Genomic DNA, 27,258 nt, shown 5'->3' with positions numbered 1-27,258 from the left:
TGCCCTCTTCTCATTGCTACCATTATGAGGAGACAGAGGAGCCTTTGTGGCTAGGTACAGCTAAAGTGCCATCTATAAGTTTGCTGATCTATTGTTAGCAGGATTTCAGATGGTGATGAGGAGGTGTACAGCAGTGAGACTGATCACCTGGCTGAGTGCTGTCACAACAATAACCCTGCACTCAACATCAGTAACACCAAAGAATAGATTGTGTTCAGGAAGGGGAAGTTGTGAGAACAAATACCAGTCCTCATCGAGGGATCAGCAGCGGAAAGGGTGAGCAGTTTCAAGTTCCTGGGTGTCAACTTCTCTGAAGGTCTATCCTGGGCCCAGCACATTGATCCAATTGCAAAGGCGGCTACATTTGATTCAGAGTTTGAGGAGACTTGGTATGTCATGAAAGACTCTCACAAATTTGTACAGATGTACCATGCAGAGTATTCAAACTGGTTGCCACTATCTGGCAGGATTGAAATAAGCTGCAGGAAGTTGTAAATTTAGTCACTCCATCAACTTTGGCAAACTCCTATAGACGTGTGGTGGAGAGTATATAGACTGGCTGCAACATAGTATGGAAACAACCTTGAACAGAAAATCCTACAAAAACTAGCGGATACAGCCCAGTCCATCATGGGTAAAGCCCTCCCCACCACTGAGCACATCTACACGATGCTTCATCGCAGGAAGGCAGCATCCATCATCAGGGACCCAAACCACCCAGGACATGCTCTCTTCTTGCTGCTGCCATCTGGAACAATTACTACCCCTCAACCATCAGGCTCTTGAACCAAAGGGGATAATCTCACTTGCCCCATCATTGAACTGTTCCCACAACCTATGGATTCACATCCAGGGGCTCTTCATCACATGTTCTCAATATTTATTGTTCATTTATTATTTTTTCTATTTTTTTATTTACCCAGTTTGTTCTCATTTGCACACTGGCTGAATGCCTAAGATGGTGAGGTCTTTCACTGATTCTATTATGGTTATTATTCTATTACGGATTCATTGAGCATGCCTGCAAGAAAAGGAATCTCAGTGTTGTACATGGTGACATATATGTACTTTGATAATAAATTCACTTTCTTTGAACTCGGTTTTTTATTATGTATTGCAATGTACTTCTGCCAAACAAAACAAAAGATTTCACAATAATCAGAGGGCTAGGTAATGTTAGAGATCTAGATTATAAGACTAACAGGAAGGAGCTTAAGAAGGAAATTAGGGGAGCCAGAAGGGGCCATGAGACTGCCTTGGCGGGCAGGATTAAGGACCCCAAGGCATTCTACAAGTATGTGAAGAGCAAGAGGATAAGACATGAAAGAATAGCACCTATCAAATGTGACAGTGGGAAAGTGAGTGTGGAACCAGAGGAAATAGCAGAGGTACTTATTGAATACTTTACTTCAGTGTTCACTATGGAAAAGGATCTTGGTGATTGTAGTGACGACTTGCAGCAGATTGAAAAGCTTGAGCATGTAGATATTAAGAAAGAGGATGTGCTGGAGCTTTTGGAAAGCATCAAGTTGGATAAGTCGCCAGGCCCAGATGAGATGTACCCCAGGTTGCTGTGGGAGGCAAGGGAGGAGATTGTTGAGCCTCTGGCTATGATCTTTGCATCATTAATGGGGACAGGAGAGGTTCTGAAGGATTGTAGGGTTGCGAATGTTGTTCCATTATTCAAGAAAGGGAGTAGAGATAGACCAGGAAATTATACGCCAGTGATTCTTACCTCAGTGGTTGGTAAGTTGATGGAGAAGATCCTGAGAGACAGGATTTATGTACATTTGGAGAGGTATAATATGATTAAGAATAGTCAGCATGGCTTTGTCAAGGATAGGTCGTGCCTTACGAGCCTGATTGAATTTTTTGAGGATGTGATTAAACGTATTGATGAAGGAAGAGCAGTAGATGCAGTGTATGTGGATTTCAGCAAGACATTTGATAAGGTACCCCATACAAGGCTTATTGAGAAAGGAAGGAGGCAAGGGATCCAGGGGGACATTGCTTTGTGGATCAAGAACTGGCTTGCCTACAGAAGGCAAAGAGTGGTTGTAGATGGGTCTTATTCTGCATGGAGGTCGGTCACCAGTGGAGTGCCTCAGGGATCTGTTCTGGGACCCTTACTCTTCGTGATTTTTATAAATGACCTGGATGAGGAAGTGGAGGGATGGGTTGCTTGCTGTTAACACTAAGGTTGGAGGAGTTGTGGATAGTGTGAAGGGCTGTCAGAGGTTACAGCGGGACATTAATAGGATAGAAAACTGGGCTGAGAAGTGGCATATGAAGTTCAACCCAGATAAGTGTGAAGTGGTTCATTTTGGTAGTTCAAATATGAATGCTAAGACTCTTGGCAGTGTGGAGGATCAGAGGGATAGGAACATTTCTATGTTTTTATGTTTTTCTTTGTTTCTTATCCTCCATACAACAGCCCAGAGTCAGGTTTAATATTAAACCTGATTCTGGGCTGTTTTTCAGAGGATTATTCTATAACTTTGCAAAACTTTCCTATTTGATATCAGATTGTTAAACCTGAACATGCCCCTAATAATAGCCATTTCTTCTGTGCTTCTTTGACAATTATCACTGATCTCTCAGCCACACCTTTTGACATAGTGAAATAAAGTTATAACCTTCTACAATCATCAACATGCACTCTTTCAAATGATCTTGTTGGTCATTTTGATCCATATAAAGGCATTTTCTCTAGATTGGCTCTACAAACTTAACAAATGGTATACTTCTAAAATGTTGTCTTCTTTATCCACTTGGTATAATATGTCTGTGTCCCCATTCATAAGAATATTGGTCCATTGAAAACTTATATTCAGTTCTAATATAGAACATATGTTTTATTTTGGATAATTCTTTGATTTAGTCCATTATTTTAAAACTTTTTCATATACATGATATGGAACAATATCTTTCTGTATTTCTCCACTGCTGTGGTTTTATTGTTTTATTGTTGATTGTGCTATTACTTATTATATCAGAATTTTCAAATGGTAATCTTGATCATCTATCTGTAACAGCATTTAACTTTGAACTTTAAATTCAACTTTATAATCTTATTCGGACAAAAGTATAATCCTATTATTTATTTTATATAGGGATGTTATTTATTTTATTTTTGGTCTCTCCTTTTTTCAAATGTTATTTTGGAAAATTTTGATCAGAGCAGCCTGCAGTTAACAAATGTCACAGCACTGGATTGAACTGAACTAAGCTGAACTGAATATCCCCGGACTCTTTCAATTTTATATTCTGTGTTTATATATATGTTTTATATTCTGTATTTTTCGCTCTTATTTTACTATTAGCGCAATTTGTTTTTTTCTGCTCCGGGGGAGCGGGGATTGATATTTTTCTCTGAATGGGTTTCATGGTTTTCTTTGTTTCATGGTTATCTGTGGGAAGATGAATCTCAGGGTTGTATACTGCTACATGTTTTGAATCTTTGAATACACCACATTAACAGGCCCTTCTAGCCCAATGAGCCTGTGCTGCCCAATTACACCCATGTGACCAATTAGCCAAGTAACCAGTACATCTTTGAAATATGGGAGGAAACTGGAGCACACGATCATGGGAGAATGTACAATCCGATTACAGACAGCGGCAGAATCGAACCTGGGTTACTGGTGGTGTAATAGTGTTCTGCTATTAAGGACCAAGAATTTCTATCAAAGGCTCAAAGACTGTGAGCTGAGATAAAGTTTGCCGAATAGGAAGTGATAAAGACTCTTTGCTCCAGAGATCAGCCTCAGTTACTCATTTGCAAGATACTGTCTCTCATTGGTCAATGTATATGATGTGACTGTTTTTGACTAATTGCAGCTTCTACTATAATTCAAAACAACGAGCACAGGTTGCAACATATGTGTTATGTCAAAGTGGCCAAACAAAAAGCTCAACTCACTGATCATCACTAATTTTATGCCCTTTGCTGTTCATTGCCCCAGTCCCATATCTTGCTTCAGTGACAGCATAGTCTTGTGTTTAATCTTAGCACATTACTGTACTGTGGCTCAGAACATATTCATATTTATTCATATTTCTTGAGATGCAGAAGAAAGCCAATTGGCCTCTGAATCTATACCCATTCTCAAGAGAATTCCCATTCTTCTAATTAATTTCTTTCTCATGTTCTTGTTTTCTCTTTTTTTTTAATTTTTCTCATGTTAATTAATTCCCCCTGATTTAACCTAGCATTGAACTAACCAACTACCACCTCTTTGATCCACAAGGCCAGGATGAAATCTGGGATGCTGGAGTGGCAGTGTTATTTGCTATGACACTGTGCCACTCCAACATTGTAGTGCCTTTGTTTTCATAATTGCCAACATTTTTTTGACTGAGTATTTGCAATCACTTTGCAACTTTTATTCCAAAATAAACTGCTACTTTCTATCCAAATGTACCTTGTTTGTTCTGAACTTTATTTGTTGCCTTTGTGCATGAACACTTCCAATATTTAAAGATGTTCTTCTCCGATCCTACTGGCCATTGGTACATGTAAATCATGTGATACGGAAAATGATCCATATATTGTAGTAAAATGTCCACATACCATTTAATCCCTATAGGTCTTCACTTTCTTCCAAGTCTAATAGGCTAACAAGCAAACTGTGTGATTTTCACTTATTTACTTAGAGCTTTCCAAATACAACAAATTTTAGCCAGACTGTTGTCTCCAAACATTCTCCCACCATAACCATAAAGCAAACTGGTTTTATGTTTTTTTTTCCCTTTTCTTAAGCAGGTTTGCTCAATTTGGAATTTCAGACACAGGGAGAACATGCAAACTCCACACAGACAGCACCTGACATCAGGATTGAACCTATATCTCTGGTGCTAAAATGTAGTGGCACTACTAGCAATGCAACTGTAAACTTCAATCCTTCATATTCCTGACTCATTCATTTTTCCCAGTTTTCTCCAAAAAATTATGCTGAGATGCATCCTAGCTTACACTTGGACACATCATCAGTGATCTAATCTGGAGTCATCAGGTGTTTTTGGGCTTCAGCCAGTTTTGATCAGGCCCTGACTGTTGTCCAGCAGCATTGATCCGTGGGTCACACCTCTTGATTCATAGCCGTCTGCAGACTCACTCAGCAGCCTCTGAGATGGTCCTGATGACTCTTTTCTTTGTAGCCCCAGTAATGCCAAGGAGAGAGTAGGTTCTGCATAGCAAACAGCTAGCAAAACCTTTACACCCCACATTGTGCCCTCCACTCTTGTCTCTGGTACAGCTCTACCAGCTTTTGGTATATGGCTTTCTTATGTTCAAATGCCTCCTCAATCCGGTCTTCCCAAGGAACTGTCAGTTCCTGCTTCAAAGTTCCTGACAGAATCACAATATCAGGTCTCAGTGATAATGATATGATCAAGTCAGGGAACTTGAACTGCTTGCCAAGATCGACTTCCAGCTGCCAGTCGGATGCTGTGGTGAGCAAACCTACTGGTGATCTGGCCTGAAGCTGTGGTTGATCTCCAGTTCTGACAAAGACTATGAGCTTTCTGGGTTGGCAGATGTGCTTACTGTTGTTAATGATGGAGGGGCTGCTTTCTCCCACTGCCTTCAGCACCTGGTCATTACACTAGCAGTAGCAACCTTCTCCCAGGGCTTTTGGGCAGTTGCTGATGATATGTTCCAAAGTCTCTCTGCCAGGGCAGAGCGGACATGATATTGCGTCACTTTTGCCCCAAGCAAAAAGGTTTGCTAGACTAGGCAGAATGACGTACACAGCCTGGATCTTGAACCTGATGCATTGGGGTTCTGCCTGCCAGATTTTGGTCCAGATCTTCTACTTCAGTGCACCCTCACGCCTTGTTCAAGCTCCCTGCTGCCCCCATCCTGGTGGTACTCACTTCCTCGACAGCTGCTCACATCTCTTCCTGGACCATTTCGTTTCTGTCCTTGCCCTGGGCCCTGTCAAAGCCAGTTGAAAGGAAGCTGCTTGGCCCTGCCTAACCATACACCACTGTCCTTGTGACTCAGTCATCTCCACTGCCTTCCATTTTCTGCCTATTTGGACCTCAATGCCTGCTGATGAGTCTTTGGGGTTGCTGGAATTTCTGTACATCAGCAATTCTCTTGTACAGGAAACCATGAACTCCACATTCAGGCTGCTGAAGGGGAGTTGCAGTTTATTCCTCTTCCCATACAAAGCAATACACAAGGTGACATACAGGAGTGAAATCGATCAGCTAGTTGCAACAACAACCTTGCACTCCACATCATTAAAACCAAGGAATTGATAGTGAATTTCAGGAAGGGGAAGTTGGGAGAACACACACCAGCCCTCACTGAGGGGTCAGCAGTGGAAAGAGTGAGCAGCTTCAAGTTCCTGGGCATCAACATCTGAGGGGATCTACCCTGGGCCCACCATTTTGATGCAATCATGAAGGAATGCATGCCAGCGGCTGTACTTCATTAGGAGTTCTGCAGATTTGATATGTCACCAAACACTAGCAAATTGCTACAGATAGAGAACATTCCGACTGCTTCATCACAGTGGGGTATGGATGATACAATGCACAGGATCATAAGAAGCTTCAGAGGATTATAGACTCAGAAAGCTCCATCATGGGTTCAAGCTTCCCCGCCAGTGAGGACATCCTCAAAAGGTGGTGCCCCAAGAAGGAGGCATTTATCATTAAGGACCCTCACCATCCAAGACATGCCCTCTTTTTATTACTACCATCAGGAAGGAGGTACAGGAGCCTGAAAACTCACATTCAGCGTTTAAGAAACAGTTTATTTCCCTCTGCCAAGAGACTTCTGAGCAGTCTATGAACTCACGAACACCAGCTCACTATTTCTCTTTTGCACTGATGATTTATTTTTATTGAAACTTATGATAATTTGTTAAGCCTGCACAGTACTGCTGCCACAAAACAACACATTATCAGTGACAATAAATGTGGTTCTGATTCTGATCACATCTCCAAGCAGATCCTCCACCTTGGTGCCCAGGTCTATAGGCATTCAATTCCTTTTACACTTTCAGGTGAAGATTCCCATGAGGATATTGGTCCTGTGTCTGTCTGGTGCGACCTGGTAGTACTGAATGGATCCTTTATGCTCCAAACTTGCTCCCAAAGTCTCAAGCATAAGAACCCTTACTTCCTGCATCTTTATTCCAACCATACTTTACATTATGAATCCGAAACTCCTCGGCAGATGGAATCAGATGACCACTTTTAAGGTTTTACTCTTCAATTTCCTCCCTGACATGGAATGTCCAGCTGTAAAACCTCAAGTGCTTCCTTTTCCAAGACATTTGCCCCAACTTGGATCATGACAACAGGCTGTTCCTTTAAGCATGAATTCCTTCACAGTATTCCAGACAGTCCTGCTTTGCCATAGTACCGAGAGGGTAACATAGATCCATAGAGTCATATGGCACAGAAACAGTCTCTTTGCTCTAACTTGTCCAGCCCGACCAGGATGCCATCTAAACTAGTTCCATTTTCCCATATGAGGCCCATATCCCCTTCTAAACCTTTCTTATTCCTACACTTGTCAAAATATCAGTTATTGTACATGCACAAACCACCTCCTCTGGCAGCTTGTTTCACGTATAAGACCATAAGATATAACAGCAGAATTAGACCATTTAGCCCATCGAGTCTGCTCCGTCACTTCATCATGGCTGATACATTTTCCCTCTCAGCCCCAATTTCCTGCCTTCTCCACACATTTCTTCATGCCCTGACTAATCAAGAATCTATCATCCTCTGCCTTAAATATACTCAATAATTTGGCCTCCACAGCTGCCTGTAGCAACAAATTCCACAGATTCACCGCTCTCTGGCTGAAGAAAATCCTCTTCATCTCCATTCTTAGAGGATGCCCTGCCATTCTGAGGCTGTGTCCTCTGGTCCTAGATTCTTCCATCATAGGAATCATCCTCTCCACATCCACTCTATTGAGGCCTTTCAAATTTTGATAGGTTTCAATTAGATCATCCCTCATTCTTCTAAATTCCAGTGAATACAGTTCCAGAGCCTTCAAACACTCCTCATGTGATAAGCCATTCAATCCTAGATTCATTTTTGTGAACCTCCATTGAACCCTCTCCAGTGTCAGCACATCCTTTCTGAGATAAAGGGCCCAGAACTGTTCATAATACTCCAAGTGAGGTCTCACCAGTGCTTTATAAAGCCTAAACATTACACCCTTGCTTTTGTATTCTAGCCCTCTAGAAATGAAAGCTAACTTTGCATTTACCTTCCTCACCGCAGACACAACCTGCAAGTTAATCTTTAGAGAATCCTACACAAGGACTCCCAAGTCCCTTTGAACCACAATTTTTTTAATTTTCTCTCCATTTAGAAAATAATCTACCCTTTCTCCTACCAAAGTACATGACCATACACTTCCCAACACTGTATTCCATTTCCACTTCGTTGCCCATTCTCCTAATACCTACTACCTAATAACTACTTTTTCAGAACTACCTGGCCCTCCACCTATCTTTGTATCATCTGCAAACTTTGCAACAAAGTCATAAATTCTATCAGCCAAGTCATTGGCATATAACGTGAAAAGAAGCCAATACAGACCTCTGGGGAACACCACTAGTCCCCGGCAGCCAACAAGAAAAGGGTGCCTTTATTCCTACTCTTTGCCTCCTGCCAGTTAGCCATTGCTTTTTCCATGCTAATATCTTTTCTGTAATACCATGGCCTCATAGCTTGCTAAGCAGCCTCATATGGGGCACTTTGTCAAAGGCCTTCTGAAAATCCAAGTACACAACATCCACCAATTCTTTTTTATCTAGCTGAAGTACAGTATGTACTGTTGTTTGTGTAAAAATAGCACCCTCAGGTTTCTATCAAATTTTCCCCTCTCAACTTAAACCTATGTCGTCTCGTTCTTGATTCCATGAATCTGGGGGACAAAAGCTGCCTGCATTCACCATATCCTTGCCCCTCACAATGTTGTAAACCTCTATAAGATCATCCTCAGTTTTCTACCCTAACCTACCCAATCTTACATGTCATCTGGGACACATACTGACCACAGCAGAAATGTTTATCCATTCCTTTACTACCTACTGCCCAACATTTGGTCATGCCCTCATCACTATTTCCCCACAGTGCTGAATGTGGTCATGATCGAACTTTACCCAGATATTGTCATACAATTCCTAATGCATTGCTTAAGCTACAAAGAAAGGCTTTACATAAAGTAGTATTGATTTCCATCATCAAAAGGGGAGTAGGTCGGAGACATCAATGTATCAGGTCATTAACCAGTTTTGGCACACACTTACTTGCATGAGATAGTGAAGAAGAGGAAATAGGAGTAGCGGATCTGATTTCCCTCTCCCTAATGAGAATATATAGACCTAAATGATAGTTCACTCTTACTGGAGTAGCCATGATGAGCTAATTCAACACAGGCCAGAGAATTAATTGGGTCTTCCTGGAGTTCAAAGACCAACCAAACAGGTCAGAATTTATTCATTGACACATCAAAACTGAAACTATTGTTTAGAGGCAAGAGTGGCTTAATATGCTGCCATTGTAATACTCTGTAGAAATATAACCATTTTAGCCAAATATTGAGCAATACTGTTGGTGATTGTTAAAAAGTCCATAGCAAGAATTCTAAGAAGCCATTTTAGGTTATTAAAAATGAATGTTATCCAGCAGGGATTTTATCTAACCTGTGTGTAGATTTATAACAATTTTTGAATAGCATATATGTATGCTAACGATAACCACAGTACATTTCAAATTTAGTTCATTGGCTGTGAGTTGTTTTAGGATATCCCATGGAAAGAAAGGTACATTATAAGAATACTTTTCTTTTTCCTTTCAATAAATACAAATTGTTAATGGTCATTTTTTTTCTCTCTAGCTGAATGCCAACCATCAATTTGAAGACTTCTAATTCAATTTGACAACTATGTAATTCATCCCACCTACTCATCTTACAGAGTTCATTGTTTCCATTATCGTTAAAAATCTATAGCCTTTCTATTTTCCTCACTGCACCATGGTTACCTCTGGAGTAAGTTCAATAGAAGGCCACCTCTGCGGGAAACTTAGAAAAAAATTATTTCAGCCCCAAATTCTCCAGCGTGCATCATTGTGCAGTTACCAAACTTTTATGCACAGGCTGACCAACATTGATGCTTTATTAATATGGTTTAAACTATCTGCATTCAAGTAATGGCACAGCCATATTTTTCACAGTAACATTTGTTTGGTTTAATTAAGATCATCATCTCTGTGAAATATGTAACCTGACATTTTAATTACTATTCTAATGACACTAACATATGAACTAAGCAATGCTTCAAAAACATTCAGCTGCCAATAAAAGTATAAAGGCAGCAAACTTTTTCTTTGTTAGTAGCAATATAGCTAATTCTGTTTTCTTTATGCTCACTTGCATTCCGATTGATGTATTCTTCAGCTGATTCCTTTGTATAAGGAGACAGAATATGCAGCTCCAGAAAATATAATGGTTTTATTTGTGCAATAAAAGTTTTAATTAATCCTTCACACAGACATATGATGGCTATAAGAACTCCTTAGAGGGTGACAAACAGTATCAGAGGGACAATTTATTCAATATAGACACTAAATAGCAATATGGCACAACATCCAAAATCCAGCATTTGTAGCAATTGTCTTTCAGAAACATATTTCATTCGCCTACAGGACAATTTAGCACCAATGAGGTCTATAAATAGTGCCTACATTTTATTTATTGAGATTGCATCAGATTGTTTTATTATTTACAGTCAGTTTTGTTGGCACTTAAGAGCACATTTCCTAGTTTCACGAACTCTCCAACATTCATTAGATTTCTCAGTATCATGTCAACCTGTTTTCAATTACTTTCTACATTTTTAGCATCTGTGTTATCATTACTTTCCCTAAAACTATGAAACATATAGACTATCTTGAACACTGTTACAAGCAAAATATTTGATGAAGAGAAAAGACCTTGAGCACAGTATTTGTGGCCATTTGAAATAATGAGTACTTTGGTATTACTATGCAAAGAAAGGCAAAATTAAGGAAAGTTATTGGTCTTCAAGGAATAAAGACCGCCAAATAACGTCAAAGAAAGAGCATGCTCCACCCAGTATGAAAAGGGAATCCAAATTCTTAGCTAGTGCCTCAGGACATTTTCATTTCACATGAGAATCAAAAACAGATGAGAAAAATATAAGTTTCTCCATTTGTTCATCTGGTAGAGGAATGAAATAAGGTAGTGCCACATGTATAAATAAGTAAGAAGTATTTTCTAAAATCACCTTCACAGCTAAGCTCAACCATTGGCCCGCTAATTCTATACACTTTGCCACATGGTCACACAAGTTTATTTAATGAACAAACATCTGTAAATTCTTCTATTTACTTCCTAAACCAGTAGTTAATTGAATGGGACATAGATTGCATCGTAAAGAATTACTATGCTGCAGATGTGGTTAGAATTCAAAATGTACTTAATTGGGTGTAAAATGCATTGGATGTCTTAAGGTGTCAAATAGGCTCTAGAGCAGGGGTTCCCAATGTTTTTTTATGCCGTGGACCAACACCATTAAGGGGTCTGTGGACCCCAGGTTGGGAACCCCAGCTCTAGACGAACCGAGTGACATGATGAACAGGAATAAAACTGCACACTCAGATGCCTCCCCAATCACGTTGGGGGATTTTAACCAGGCCAGCTTGAAAAAGTATCTAAATAATTTTCACCAACATATCACTTGTGGAACCAGAGGAGCCCACACACTGGATCACTATTATACTACCAATAAGAATGCTTACACTATGCCCACACTTTGGAAAGTCTGATCAACTGGCTGTACTTCTACTCCCTGAGTATAGGCAGAGACTGAAGATCACAGCACCAGTAGAGGGGATCAAGAAGGTACAGCCAGGGGAGGCAGAGAAGTATTTATAGGACTGTTTTGAGTTGATGAACTGGACTGTATTTGGGGATTAATCTTTGAGACTGAATGAATATGCCATAGTTGTCACTGACTCCATTAAAATCCGTGTGGATGAGTGTGTACCTACAAGAATATGCTGTAGCGATGTGCTACACGCAGCGCTAAAATTACGACACGGAGTCGGTAACTGCAGTCGAAGGAAAAACTTTATTCGAAATCCTCAGCCTCACTTTTAAGCCTCTCTCGACCTGCCCCCCGTGGCGCAGAGGCTCCAAAGCTCTGTGCTCGCAAACCCCCGTAGGCTATCTAATTGTGAGCCGGTTCGGATATGCCAGGAAATGGGTCACCACAATGCCGTAGATTGCAGAATCAAAAGCCATGGATAAACCTGGAGATATGTAGTCTGCTGAGGGCTAGATCTGTGGCATTCAATGCTGGTGATCCTGGACTATACAAGAAGGCCAGGTACAACATACAGAGGGCTATCTCAAGAACAATTCTGATTGATGTTATAGGTGGAATCGGATGCACAACATCTCTGGCAAGGTTTTTCAGGCCATTATTTCCTACAATCATGAATAGCAGCGATGCTTCACTGCCACATAAGCTCAACGCCTTTTAGGCACATTTTGAAAGCAAGAATAAAACTACAGCTATGAAGATCCCTGCAGCATTTGGTGACCCCATGATCTCTGTCTCAGAAGCTGACGTCAGAACATCTTTCAAGAGGTTGACCCTCGCAAGGAGACAGCCTTAATGGTGTATCTGGTAGGGCTCTGAAAACCTGTACCAACTAACTAATGGGTGTATTCAAAGACATTTCAGTCTTTCATTTCTATAGTCAGAATTGACCACCTGCTTCAAAAAGAAATTACACCAGTGCCCAAGAAGTGTATGGTGGTATGATTACCATCCATACCTCTTTTATCTATGGTGATGAAGTTTGAAAAGTTGGTTATGGCTAAAATCACTCCTGCCTAAGCAATGACCTAGACCCACTGCAATTTGCCAATTGCCATATAGGTCATCAGTGGATATGATTTCATTGGCTCTTGGATCACCAAGAGAATACTAATATTTAGGACAGGCTGCTGTTTTTTGACTACAGCTCAAGTGTTTAACACAATCATTCCTACAGTGCTAATCAAAACCTCCAAAACCTTGGCCCCTGTACCTCCCTCTGCAACTGGATCATTGACTTCATCACCAGAAAACCACGGTCTGTGTGGATTGGAAATAGCATCTCCACCTTGCTGATAATCAACACTGTTGCACCTCAAAGATGAGTGCTTAGCCCACTGATCTCTGTATCCATGACTGTGTGGCTGGGCACAGCTCAAATGCTATCTACAAATTTGCTGAGGACACAACTATTGTTGGCAGAATTTCAGATGGTGACGAGAAGCATAAAGCTGTGAGATAGATCGGCTGGTTGAGAGGTGTCACAGCAACAACATTGCACTCAACATCAGTAAGTCCAAATAATTGATTGTGGACTCCAGAAAGGATAAGACAAGGAAACACACACCATTCCTCATCAAGGGATCAGAAGTGGAAAAAGTGAGCAATTTCAAGTTCCTGGATATCAACATGTCTGAAGATCTGTCCTGGGCCCCACGTATTAATGCAAGCACAAAGAAGGCACAACAGCAGTTTTATTTCATTATCAGCTTGAGCAGATTTGGTATATCAAGAAAAACACATGCAAATTTCTCAGAAATGTACCATGGAGAGCAGTTTAACTGGTGGCATCGCTGTCTGGTATTGGGGAGGGGGGTTCCACTGCACAGGATCAAAATAAGCTGTAGAAAATTGTAAACTCAGTCAGCTCCATCATGGGCACCAGACTCACCAACATCCAAGACATATTCAAAGAGCGATGCCTCAAAATGGCAGCATCCATCGTTAAGGTCACCCATCACCCAGGCCATGCCCTCTTCTCAGGGTGATGATACAGGATCCTGAAGGCACATTCAATTTCTTCCCCTCTGCCATCCAATTTCTGAATGGACATTTAACCCATGGCTGCTACCTTAATATTTTTCTTTCTCTTTTTGCACTACTTATTTAAACTTTTTAATTATATATATATATACTTCTTACTATAATTTACAGTTTTTATTATTATATATTGTAATGTATTGCTGCCACATAACAACAAATTTCATGACACATGCCAGTGATATTAAACCTGATCCTGATTCTGATTAAGGTTGTGAATGCAGCTCAGTAATTAACAACTTTTTTCTGTCTTTTTCCCTTCTTTTGCACATTTTAGACAAAGGCCTAAATTGAGTCTCCCTCGCAGGAAACATTGAAAGAAATAATACAATCTAGCAGAAATGATGCACGTTGCTTGTAGAATAAACACATCACAATGGCATAGGCAGTCCCTCATCTGTTCACCCACCTCATGTGTCCAGGTATCTGAACATGGGTACACTGTTCAATACTCTTCTTGTTAAGGGCATTGTTTCATTCACAGAAACAAAATTATCCTCTACTTACATCACTTTAGAGCAGTTGAAATTTATGTTCGATTACATGTATTTTTTTAAATACTTTATTCACAATTTTCAGTTTTACAAAAACAAAACAGATTGAAGACGTACAAAACAATACAAAGGAAATGCAGCGCCAGGTGGAGCACAGACAAAACAAATCAAAAACAAAAAGGCAGCCAGACAACCTACAGATTACAGAAATATATTCAAAAAAAAGTTGAAACAATACTGGTATCACGGAAGCAATGTAAAATAAAATGAATAAAGGAGTCCGGTTAGGTACCACACCCACTCATGAAACTAGACAGGTCAAGATCACTGTGTATGTGAGGTAATATGACACTGAGCCAAGAAAGGTCCCCATATTTTCTCAAATATATTCCGTGTATTGGGTTTGTGCAGACACAGTCTTTCCATTTGTATAATGGACAACATCTCCTTGAGCCAGTGTGCAAAGGTAGGTGGAGTAGTAGATTTCCATGTCAGAAGAATAAGTTTCTTTGCCACCACTATTCCCAGATGCAGAGCAATCTGCATGTCATGCGGCAACTCAAGAGTCACTGCAGAACATCCAGAGATGGCGAGGTCGTGATTGTGCTGAATGTCTCTAGAATAGGCTTTTGAGTGCCACTCAAAAATTGCAATCCAAACATTGTATAATGCAGGGCAAAACCAGGAAAGATGTGCTGGTGAGCTCTCAGCAGAGCGGCACTTGTCGCAATCAGGAGACAGATGGGAAGATGCGACTCAGTTTTGTTTTTGAACAATGCAATCGATGCATCACCTTGTACTGGATTAACCTGTAGCATGAATTAATAGAACAACAGTGAACCTAGGACATTGCCTCCTCCCAAAGTTCCGCTGATATCTCTGAGTTCAAGTCCCTAGCCTAGGCTTCCCTAATAAAATCTGTAGAAACCAAAGGAGTAAAACAATTCACAAATTTTGTTATTAACTGTTTGGAGTCTGGAGGGAGCAAGAGGTTTTCAAAAAAGGGATGGGTGGTGGAAATAGGCTCGAAGTGTGGGCACTTTTCCTTAACGTAGTGTGTAACTTGGAGATTGCGAAAAAAATGTGAATTTGGAAGGTTGAAAGTGCTTAATTGTGTGAATGATGCAAATTGGCCATCGATGTACAGATCTAAGTTTTGATACCCCTCTCTCTCCAGATTGCAAACACCCCATCTAATTGTCCAGGCTTAAATGAGTGATTTTGACAAATGGGAGCGTGTATGGAAACACTGGGAATTTGGTGAGCCACTTTTATCTGATTTAATATTTGTAAAGAATTCTTTAAGGTAAAATTTTGTTGGATTAGCTTGTCTGTTGAGGCATAAGTGGAAAGCAGAAGAGCAGGAAGTGAAGAATATTTAACAACAGAGGCTTCCAGTTGTAGCCATGAAGGGTTTTTTCCGGTCTCAACACCTCCACAATTCCAGTATGTAAGAACCCTAGAGTTAGCTGCCCAATAATAGTGTTTGAAAACTGGCAGACCAAGACCACCCTTTTTAAGAGGGTTGTGTAGGTGAGCCTTAGATATCCTGTGTGATTTATAGCCCCACACAAAGGGCAATATGATAGAATCAAGTTTCTTAAAAAAGGATGCATTTAAGTATATAGGCAGGTTTTGAAAAAGATATAGAAGCCTGGGTAGGGTCACCATTTTGATTGCATTTACCCGTCCAATCATGGATAAGGGCAGTATCCTCCAGGACTCGATATTTGTTCTGAGTTTTTCTAAGGATTCTGTAAAGATAAATTTGAAAAGATGCTTTGGGTTCTTAGTCAGTTTAATCCCCAAATAGGTGAAACAGTCCTTCTCTACTCTAAAAGGCAACCTTTTCAGGAAGTCTTCAGTAAATTGATCCACTAAGGACATGAATTCGCTCTTTCCCCAATTTATGGTATAGCCAGAAATACTCCCGAAGGAATTTATATATTCTAGTAGGATGGGAATAGAGACCACTGGGTCAGCTAGACAAACAAGGAGGTTGTCCACGTACAGGGTCACACGGGTCTTAATATTGCCCAACTTAATACCTTTAATGTGTGGGTGGCCCCTGATGCCAATCGCCAGGGGCTCCAGTGCTATGCTAAACAGCAGGGGGGACAATGGGTCCCCTTGGCGAACACCACATTGCAGGGAGAATGGATTGGATCTATCCCCATTTGTGAGAATGAAGGATTTTGGATTAGTATATAATATTTTAATCCATTCTATAAAAGTGTCGCCGAATCCAAACTTCTTGAGTGTTGCAATTAGATAGGGCCACTCTATCTTATCGAATGCTTTGTGGGCATCTAGAGATGGTATAGCAGCTCTGTCATCTTTCCCATAATCGGCATACAAAATATTGAGAATTTTGCGGACATTACAAAAGGAGTACCTGCCCGGGATAATTCTCGTTTGGTCCCGGTGAATGATTTGCTATATACTTACCGAGCTGATTTGCTAACACTTTTGTAATTATTTTCAGATCATAATTTAGTAATGAAATGGGCCTATAGTTCCAGGGTCCGTTTCGTCTTTATCTTTTTTTTAATAAAACACAGGTATTTGCTTCGCTGAGAGAGGGTGGGAGCCCCTTGTTTTTAAAGGTATCCGGAACCATTCTCAGCAAAGTCGGCGTAAGGACATCTTGGAAGGCTTTGTAGAACTCTGGCCCGAACCCATCTGGTCCAGTTGCCTTACTGGTGGGAAATGCTTTGATGACATCCTGTAACTCAGATAGTGAAAAATCCAAATCCAAATTCTCCCTGAAAGCTGCATCTAATTGTGGGAAGTAAAGCGGATCAAAAAACTTAACAAAATCTTCCTGTGTAGCTGTTGATTTGGAGGTGTAAATTTCTGAATAAAACTCACTAAATTGTTTGTTAATATCCTTTAAGTCCATAAGCATCAGGCTAGTTTTGGATTTTATTTTGTAAATGGCTCATTTTGCTTGTTCTCCTTTTAACTGCCTTGCCAATAACTTCTGTGGTTTGTCACCAAACTCAAAATGTCGCTGTTTAAGTTTAAGTAGTTTATTGTCAATTTGTTCCCCTAGAATGGAGTTGTATTCCTATTTTAATTTGAGATTGTTATTATAATCTGATTGAAGCAAAGAGTTTTTGTAAGCCTGTTCAGCCGCTAGTAATTCTTTCTCAATCACTTCCAATCTGCCTCGATTAGCCCTTTTCAGTGTTGCTTCATAAGAAATAATTTGTCCTCTGATATACACTTTAAGTGTTTCCCAGAGTGTTGAGTCATTCACCTCGCTGTTGTCATTGGTCTCAAGGAACTGCAAGATGTGCATCATAATATATTCTTTAAATGCCTGATCCTTGAGCAAAAAGGGATTAAAGCACCATTTAAAGGCTTGCTTAGGGAGAGACAATTGAAGATTGAGATTGACAGGACTATGGTCAGATATTATTATGCTGTGATATTTGGTGTGGTCAATATTAGAGATTAATCTAGAATCAACTAAAAAATAATCAATCCATGTATATGATCTGTGTACATGAGAATAAAAAGAATAATCACGGTCAGATGAGTGTTGTAGACTCCAAATATCCACCACCTTCTTCGACTTCATCAAATTGTTAAGAGTTTGCACAGCAAGAATATTGGGTGGGGTTGCAGAGAAGAGCCTATCTATAAAAAGGTTCAGGTAGCAATTAAAGTCACCCCCAATCAATATATTGTTTGAATCATTATCTGGGATCAATTCAAACACCTTACGGAAAAAAACTGGATCATCCAAGTTCGACCTGTAAACATTTACCTGTGTAATGGGAAGTGAATTGATATGCCCAGTTAAAATAATAAACCTGCCATTTGGATCAATTGTGGATGAATGGAAATGAAAAGGCACAGTCTTACGGAAGAGGATGGCAACACCTCTGGCTTTGGAAGTGAAAGGTGCCTGTGGAATCCAAGTAGCCCTGAGTTTTCTATGCTGAGTGACTTTAACATGAGTTTCTTGCAAGAATATAATGTCAGATTTCAGTGACTTTAAATGTGTGAAAACTTTACCTCGCTTTATTGGGTGACCTAAACCTTGCACATTCCAAGAGACCAAGGATATAGAGTCAAGAGTATTATTCGTTTGTGGTACCTTTTGCATTATAATGAAACGCAAACTTAACATTCAGTCTGGCAGCCAGCAAAAACCAACAAAAAACAACATGAACAGTTAACAAATATGTGAACAAATCCCCCACCCATTGCTTCCCTAAATGAAGCAGAGTTGCCCTCATCCTAATCTGGGACTGCTGGACAAAAGCAGAGAGAAACACCTCCAACTAACAGCCCCTCATTAGCACACACAGTAAAGAACAAATTGAGGATAGGAAAAAGAACAGCCATAATTAAAGTCTGCTCAGTGCACGCTTAGACTCTCTTCATTTATGTTATGAATAATAGCCTTTCAAAGTTTTTGGTCTACAAAAGTCCTGGCTTCAACCGGGTCACGAATATTTTTACTTGCTCTCGGTGATGAACATGGAGCTTGGCTGGGAAACATAGCAAATGCCGAACCTCCTTCTCTCTCAGGAGTTGCAGCACCTCACGGAACACCTCCGCTGTTGCTCCATAACCTCTGCAGTGTATTTGGGTAGATTAAGATTCGATGACCTCCATAATCCATTGAGAGTTTCCTCCTGAGACACAGAATCTTTTCTTTCTCCTTTGCGAAATGCACCCATGCAATTATCGTACAGGGCCTTGAGCCTTCCGGTGGTTTGGGCTGTTGGATGCGGTACTATCGATAACAACCGGCTTGAAGTTATCATCCCCCAGCAGCTTAGGGATCAGGTTAGTGACAAATTCAGTCAGCCTCTCTTTCTCCTCACCTTCTGGGATGCCAACAATCTTTATGTTATTGCCTCTGGATCTCCCTTCCAGATCTGAAAGCTTGGCCCACAGTCTTTTATTTTCTTGCTGCAGTTTGGCGACAGAAGTTTCCACGACATGATTTTCGGTGTTCAACAGTCTCTCAGTGAGCGCTTGCTGGGCGGACAACAGAGTCTGGAAACTGTGCTCAAACTAGTCAAACTGCTCATTGAAGGACTGCAAGAGCTTGTTTAACATTTTCTGCCAAATAAGAGGAAGCTCATCTTCCTCTTCAGCTGACGACATTTCTGGAGAGTTCTTGCTAGCTTGGTCCAGGCTAACATTAGCTGCAGCATCGGCTAGCAGGCGAGCGGCTCCCTTCCCGCCTCATGCTGTTTTACTGGACTTGTTCATGTTACACTTTGGTGGCATAAAAGAGAAGCAAACAACGGAGATCTTGCAACAAAAACTGAGAGTCAAGCATTCAAAAAGGCAGTTTTAACTGGTAAAGTTTAGTGTGCCACGAGGAGCTGGAAAAAACACGTCTATACGGCACTCATCTCACTAGCGCCCCCCATGTTTGATTACATGTATGATAGTACATGTGCATGGTACCACACTTCCAAAATTCAGGCCCACACAGTTATCTCCTTATATACTTCTGCACCTCCCTCTACAACTGGATCCTCACCTTCCTCATCAGGAGACCACAGTCAGTCGGGATCAATGACAACACCCCTTCATTGCTGACAATCTGATATTTGCATTCTGTGCATCTCCAGCTCTATGGTGGTATAAGTTGTTTATCATGGATCTATCTAAGAGTCTCCTAAATGCCACTAGCATATCTAGCTCTACCACCACCCCTGCAACATATTTCATACACCCACCATTGGTTGTGTAAAAAAAACTGACTCTGACATCTGCCCTATACATTCCACCAAATATATACCCTCATATATTAACCATTTCTACCCTGGGAAAAAGGTGCTGGCTCTCCACTCTATGCTTCTTATCATTTTATACATCAGAAGGTGAAATAAAAGATAACAAAAAAAGGGAGAAAACTGCAGAGGCTCTAGCCAGGATATATTTCTGATTACCACATTACAAATGATATATGATGACAGTAGAAAAGGTCTCATTGCTGTAAATGACCTCCTTCTGTTTTATCAGTTTTCTCTCATTCTCTGACATGAGAAGTGAGATACACCACAGCTTCTTCGCAAAGTCTTTACAGTGTGCAGGAAACAACTACAGGGACTTCATAGGAGTGTGGAGCAAATGACTGCCAAGACAGCTCGCGTCATTAAGAATAAGGAAGCAATTGCAAATGAGGGAGGTTTGTAGGAGGGGGTGTCAGCAGAAAGAAATCAGATTTAGAGAGGAGAAAGAAGTTAATAGAGGAGACTGGGAGTGGCTGTCTCCATCTCAATTGTCAAAACTGGATGGCAGACAGCATGGAAGCAGAGTCCAGACAGACAGACAGACTTTATTGAGGTGCTGAAGAGGTAGAGCCAGGATACATCAAGTAGTGCATGAAACTTATCTCCTGTGTGGGGATTCTGCTTCCAAGGGGAAGTGCAACTGAAGAGGAAGAGGAGTGAAAGAATAAATTCTGGGAGAGCTCCACCATTGACAGAACAGGAGCAGAAAGCACAAGGATTGGTGAAAGTGCTCAGGCGACAATCAGAGAGGTGAGAATGAGCAGTCCCAAAGCATTGGTAAACAGAGAGAAAGCATTGCAGGTGGACAGCATGTTTGCTCATGCCAAAGAAAGTCTTTGGTCAAGTTCAGAAAGGTATGATGGACACAGAGTTGGTTTTTGTGTCGTGTGGTGGGAACAAAGCTGAGTATGGTATAACAAACAGGATGTTGGATAATGAGCATGTTTTAAACTGATATATGACGAGATCCAAAAGATTGCAGGATTCGAGTTATGATTAACAATCAGTTTTGCAAAACTTTTAAAAACTGATTAATCATTTTCTTTCTGTCTGTACTGTTAAGTCACACTTCAGACAGTTGCTTGAGGGACCTTTATGTATTCCTTAGCAAACTGCCAAAATCAATATACTGTGGATATTGTGGGTAACAGTAAAAGAAAGAAATTTACCTTTGTAAACAGGAGAGGCATCAATTATTGATTATGCTTGAGCCTGAAGCACAAAATCTATTAATGATCCTTCCAGCTCATACAGAACTTCCCAATGCCACAGAGAAGAATGGATAGCCTTTGCAGTGTATGTTCCTCTCTCTTTACAATAAATGAGCACTGAACAAGAATGAACATACAAAACCCATCTACTTTCTTCCCCACATACTTCACACACTGTGAAGCTTTCGATAACTTCATCTTCTTTTTAAAACATGCAGATGACTACATGCAGTTCAAGAACAAGCACATTCTTCCTTTTGTACAGAGCAAATTAATTTGTTTCCGATTTCCTGTCAAAGGGAAAATTGATATTACAAACACTCTCATACACAATTTGATAAGCAAGCATTACCAGGAAACGTCCATATTAAATATATAGGTCCTTTTCAATCTGGCTGCAGTACGAAACATAACCAATCACACCATCCAACTTCAACATTTCCCCTCCATCCTCAGAATTCTGAACAGTCCATGAACTCATGACCACTATATTGTTATTCTCTTTTTTGCACTATTTAATTATTTTGTAATGTATAGTACTTTTATGTCTTTGCTTTGTAAATTTCACATCACTTAGAAGAGAGATGATAGGCATTATCCTGATCCTGATGTTATCCATTTGGTTGGTAATCCACTCAACGGTTCTAAACAAAAATCCTCATCTATGTGAGGAGCTGTGTCCTACATGCCTGTGGATCCTATGCTGGAAGGACGGCCTACAGTGGGTGGATTTCTCCACTGGCATGTGTATATCAAAACGAATAGCCTTCTTTTGTATTGAGAAGTCTCTATGGCCCCCAGTACCAGCTTGCAATTTGCCGAAGACATGTAAATTCATAATAACAGGCTTTTCAGGTTCTACACTCTGGCTCCACACTCTGTGCTGGATCATCTGGCCAACCATAATGTGTGCATCAGGCTATGTCTTCATCAGCTACAGCTCAGGCTTATCACTCCCAAATTTATCAGCAAGTTCCAAGACCTGGCCTCTGTACCTCTCCTTGTAACAGGATTCTTGATTTCCTTATCAGGAGACCTCAATCAGTACAGACTGGTAACAACACAGCAGCACAAAAAGGCTACAAGCTTAGCTTCTTCTCTTCCCTGTGGCTAAGCACTAACTCAATATCATCTATAAATACACAGATAACACCATATTTTTGGCTGGATCATGGGTGCTGATGAATCAACACACAAGAGAGAGACGAAGTTCACAATGCCACAATTTCAACAATATCCACAAGACCAGTGAGCTAATTATTGACTTCAGAAAAGGGAAGTCAGGAGACTGTGCTCCAGTTCTCAATAATGGGTCAGAGGTGGAGAGATTAAGCAGCTTCAAATTGCTGGTGTTAACATCTCAGATGACTTGTCTCGGGCCCAACTCATAGAAGCAATCATGGAGGAACCATGCCAGTGACTTTTTTTTAAAAGCTTAAGGATTTTGGGCATGTCACCAAATACTCGGAACAAACTTCCTCAGATGTACTGTTGAAAATATCTTGACTTGGTGCATCATGGCCTGGGACAGCAGTTCCAACATATTGGAATGCTAGAGGCTACAGAGAGTAGTGGACACAGCCCAGTCCATTAGAGACACAGCCCTCCCCATCATTGACAGCATCAACAGGAAGCACTGCCTCAAGAAACTGGCATCTATTGTATCTGAAGTATTATACTTGCTTACAGGAAATGGCATTAAACAATCTTGAATCTTGAATCATGAATTATGAATTATCCATCCTGGCCATGCTTTCTTCTCATTGCTACCATCCATCAAGGGTACAGAAGCCTGAAATCCCATACCACCAGGTTCAGGAACAGCTAGTTTTCTGCAATAATCAGGTTCTTGAACCAACCTTAACCCAACCTCAACAATGAACCATAACTGATCACTTTTTGCACTACAGTGGATAGGTCTCTAATTATATCTTTTTTTGCACTACTGTCATGTTTTTGCACACTTCTCTCTTAATTTCCTATATAATTTCTATGCCTGTGATACATTCACAGTATATTATACATGAACATTATACATCTAATTTCTTTGTTGCCCTCTCAAATAACACAATCAGATTTGTGAGACATGATCTCCCCTACACAAAGCCATGCTAATCCCCCCAATCAATTTTAATCTTCCAGATGGACGTAAATTCTGTCCCCCAGAACCTTCTCCAATGGCTTCCCTTCCACTGATGGCTCACTGGCTTGTAGTTTCCAGGCTTATACCTGCTGCCCTTTTTCAATAATGGGATAAGAGTAATAGTTTTTGCTGAGGTCTAAGGATATTGCAATGAGACTTTCTAGCGGAGAGAAATGATATGCCTCTTTGAAACCAATTTAATTGGCTTTGGCAAAACTCCAGGAATGAGCCTGATATATGTGTTCTCTTCACAGCAGATTACTGGAATGAAGAATACGATTTCTTTGTTGGGCCAATTCCCCCAACGTTAACTATTCAACTATTAAGCTGAAAAAAGTACACATTACACTGAGACACAGAAGCATTAAGTTCATTTATTATAACAACATGAAGATTAGAGGATTTACTTGGGACTTATTCTACTTAAACTATTCACATGAAGAACTTATTTTATGTAAAATAATTAAACTCACATTTCAGAAAGACAATCAGCTGAATAATATCTTCAGAAATATATCTCCAGCAAAATACTTTCTCTTTTGGATTAAATTTAAAAAGTAGAAACATGGTTCAACATTAATTTTTGTACGACAGTCACCAAGAAGAAAAGGGATAAGAAAACTCTTAAGCCTATTTTATATATCCCGAACAGATTTCAGCCCTGCAGTTTTCCTAAGCAAAATCCAGCTGTTCCTTAAAGAAACCTTGACAGTAAACTCATTTCCTGACCACCTAGTACACATTTTTGTCAACTACTAGGTAAAGAAACGTTACCTGTTATCTGCCCTGACTTGTTTTTCATAACCTTGGAAAAATATATTTTTCACTCAACTGCACATAACAGCCACATGACAATGGAATTCTTAATACTTGTTTAGTAAATATTAACCTGAAAGAAATTAGACCTTCTGTATCAGGTGCATTTGCCAGCTGAGGCCACATGATGGTGCTGAAAACATAAGTTTTCTGTGCACTGCAGCTCTAGCATATGCATCCTTCAGCAGTAGAAATTGATATTCTGCAGAATTTATTATCACAGTCTACTTGTGATACAAAACTGTTACATAATGCTTTGTGCACACGTGTTTTAGAAATCCTTCAGTGTTCAAATCAGAAATTAAGATATAATATGCTAAATAAAAGTTAAAAAAAAAGTATCCATTAACATCCTGCCCAAAACAGCCGGGTGAAGAATAATTATTGATATTCTTACTTGGTTAGGCTTATCTCACTAACAGACACATGCACAGACTGACATGGAACTGACAATTCTCGTGTAAAATGATGCTGGCACAATAGTAGTAAAGCCTGTAAAGATGAAATGAAGTTACACTGTAGGGCACTGTTTTTTTTGTTTTCTTATTCCAATAAAAGCAATAGAAAGAGCATTGCACTTTGCATAACCAGAAATGGCATGACAGAGATGAATGGGTCAAAAATGAAAGAGATAATTTGTCAGCAGTAATACTTATTCAACAGAGAGCCCATAAAAGTTCACAAGAACAAATGGGATGAAAGTACTTAATCTGAGAAGTAAAATGACTGCCTTACCTCAATTTTTTCCCACACAATGCTGTTATTCTGCTTCTGCTGAATATCTTCCTGCAGCTGTTGAATTAGACTTGTTTTAGAAGAAGCACCATTCAAGGCATTTTTTGGCATCTTTGTTAACCAATGTTGTGAGGGCTGGCGTATAGTGTGGTGCTTAGCACTTGCTTCTGGTACCGATGGCTCATCATCTGACAGGATGTCGCTAAGCGGGCCTGATTCAATGCTGTCCTCTAAGGAAGGAGCTATGTCACTTGAGGAAGTTGGAGAAATAGTTCCAGCTACAGGCACCCATTTTCTGTTCTCCCTTCCAACTGGAATTGATGGATTTACCTCAGTCACTGAGTTCGCTTCTGAAAGCTCCCAATCATCGATGTTCTGAAGTGCTTCACCTTCAGGTGAATGTGACAACAGCTTTGTCAAGTTCTCCAGCTTTAAAGCCAACACTTCAGTTTCTTTCAGGTGGGATGGAAGAGCCAGATACTCATTTGATCCAAACCAAGTGTCAAGTTTATCATTCTCAGCCATTTGACTTTGATTTGAGGTGTTCTCTGTCTGAGTTTCCTGTTGTAGCAAAGATAAAGCAGGGCTACAACAAGTAGAATCTGCCCTGACTGCACTATCTGAAGATTGAAGAGGGAACTGTGAGGGTACTGCTTCATACAAACTTTGTCTCATGGGTGACTTATTTTTAATTGTTTTCCCAATCTCCTGATTCTGACACCTGAAGGACTCACAAGCGGATTCATTACTGTCCTTGCAATTATCAGTCAATGTATCTGAATTCAGGGGTTCTGAAATATTATTATTTTCACCAGCTATAGTTTTGATATATGGAGCACAGCATGATTGGAAATTTTTTGTTGTAAATGTGTCTTCTGGTTGCTTTTGATATAAGGAGGTCTGATCGGATGAAACAGAAATGTCGTTCTGTTGTTTGTGCACAGGAGAACTGATATTTTGAGATAAAGGTTTGCTGGATTGTTGTCTGGGCCTTCTCACAGATATATTGTTGGATTGCCTGAGATCATGAAGATCACATGATTTACTAACTGGTGAAGGCTTTCTTTGATGCTGGACATGCACTTTATTTGGGCTTAAAGGGGGCTTTCGTAAATTACATTGCAAATGCAAACTCGGGTATCCATTTTCTGTGCCGCCTGCTTTGTTTAACTCATCATATGAGTGACTGACAGCAGCACTGGAAATACTTGGGTAGAAAGAAGGCAAATCCAGACGAAGCTTGGACCTGTCTGGGTGATCAAGAAGGGTGGGTGTACTCCTGCTTATTTCTGCTTTGTGAGAGAGATCAGAAGCTAAAATTCTGCAGCAACTAACCTCCAGGTCATCTTTAGAAATTTCATCTAGATACAAAGCTCTCTTAGGTAAGGAAGGTTGTGTTGGGGAATCCTCATTATAGTTGAAACAATCTTTAATTGTTCTTTTTGGTGTTGCATTTTCACTCTGGATACTATTTGCACTGGAAGAACGCATTTGGATAACACTCGTTGTCTCCAAATCATCTACAATATTTTCTGAGATTATCTTGGAGTTCTTACTAATTCCAGTTTGGATTGTTGTACACTCTGCAGGTGGAGTCTGCGACAAAGCTAGATGATTTTTTGATACAGGTGATGTTTTGGAGTTTGCCGCATCGTTCTTGTCCTGTCCTGGAGCTTGGTGATCTGTGATGGTCAGCTGATGTTCATCAGCATTTGCTTCCTCACAATTCAGAGTAGAATTATCATTTGCAACAGAAATCAAATCCAACTCTGCAATGCCTCTTTTCGGATCCGAGTTCCAAGGTCCAAAAGGTTTCGACTTAGTCTTAGATGTTGAACTCGAAGTCATGTTGGCCTCTGAGTCACAGGGCACGTCTTCACTTGGACTATAGTCAGATAGTTCAAAGGCAGTGATACCACAATCCAAAGAAAAATAGTCTTTTGAACATTTAATGGTCAGCTGGCCTGCATCATCAACTTCAGTCAGTGAGTCCAGGCAGGTCTGTAAACACAGAACAATCTGTAAACAAATGCACAATCAGTACCCTTTGATTTTATATCTAAGTCACAGAGTGCGATGAAAACAGAAAAAAAAGTGAGAAGGCTTGGTGCCTTAAAAAGTTGTAGAAAACCACATAACATATAAATAGGAATTTAA

At 40.3% G+C, this 27,258-nt stretch overlaps 1 protein-coding gene across 1 annotated transcript in view; it reads right to left on the bottom strand.

Moving 5' to 3' along the window:
• The window catches only part of akap6 (A kinase (PRKA) anchor protein 6), a 341,777-nt gene that overhangs the window by 251,452 nt on the left and 63,067 nt on the right, over nucleotides 1–27,258 (bottom strand). Inside the window, exon 3 of the mRNA XM_059987823.1 lies at nucleotides 25,102–27,102. Within this exon, the coding sequence (XP_059843806.1) occupies nucleotides 25,102–27,102 (2,001 nt within the window). The remainder of the gene's footprint in view (nucleotides 1–25,101; nucleotides 27,103–27,258) is intronic.

The sequence above is a fragment of the Hypanus sabinus genome, chromosome 2 (genome assembly GCF_030144855.1).
Source record: "Hypanus sabinus isolate sHypSab1 chromosome 2, sHypSab1.hap1, whole genome shotgun sequence".
NCBI classification, from domain to species: Eukaryota; Metazoa; Chordata; class Chondrichthyes; order Myliobatiformes; family Dasyatidae; genus Hypanus; species Hypanus sabinus.
The sequence above is the reverse complement of the archived record's forward strand: the minus strand, read 5'-3'. Positions and strand labels throughout refer to the sequence as shown.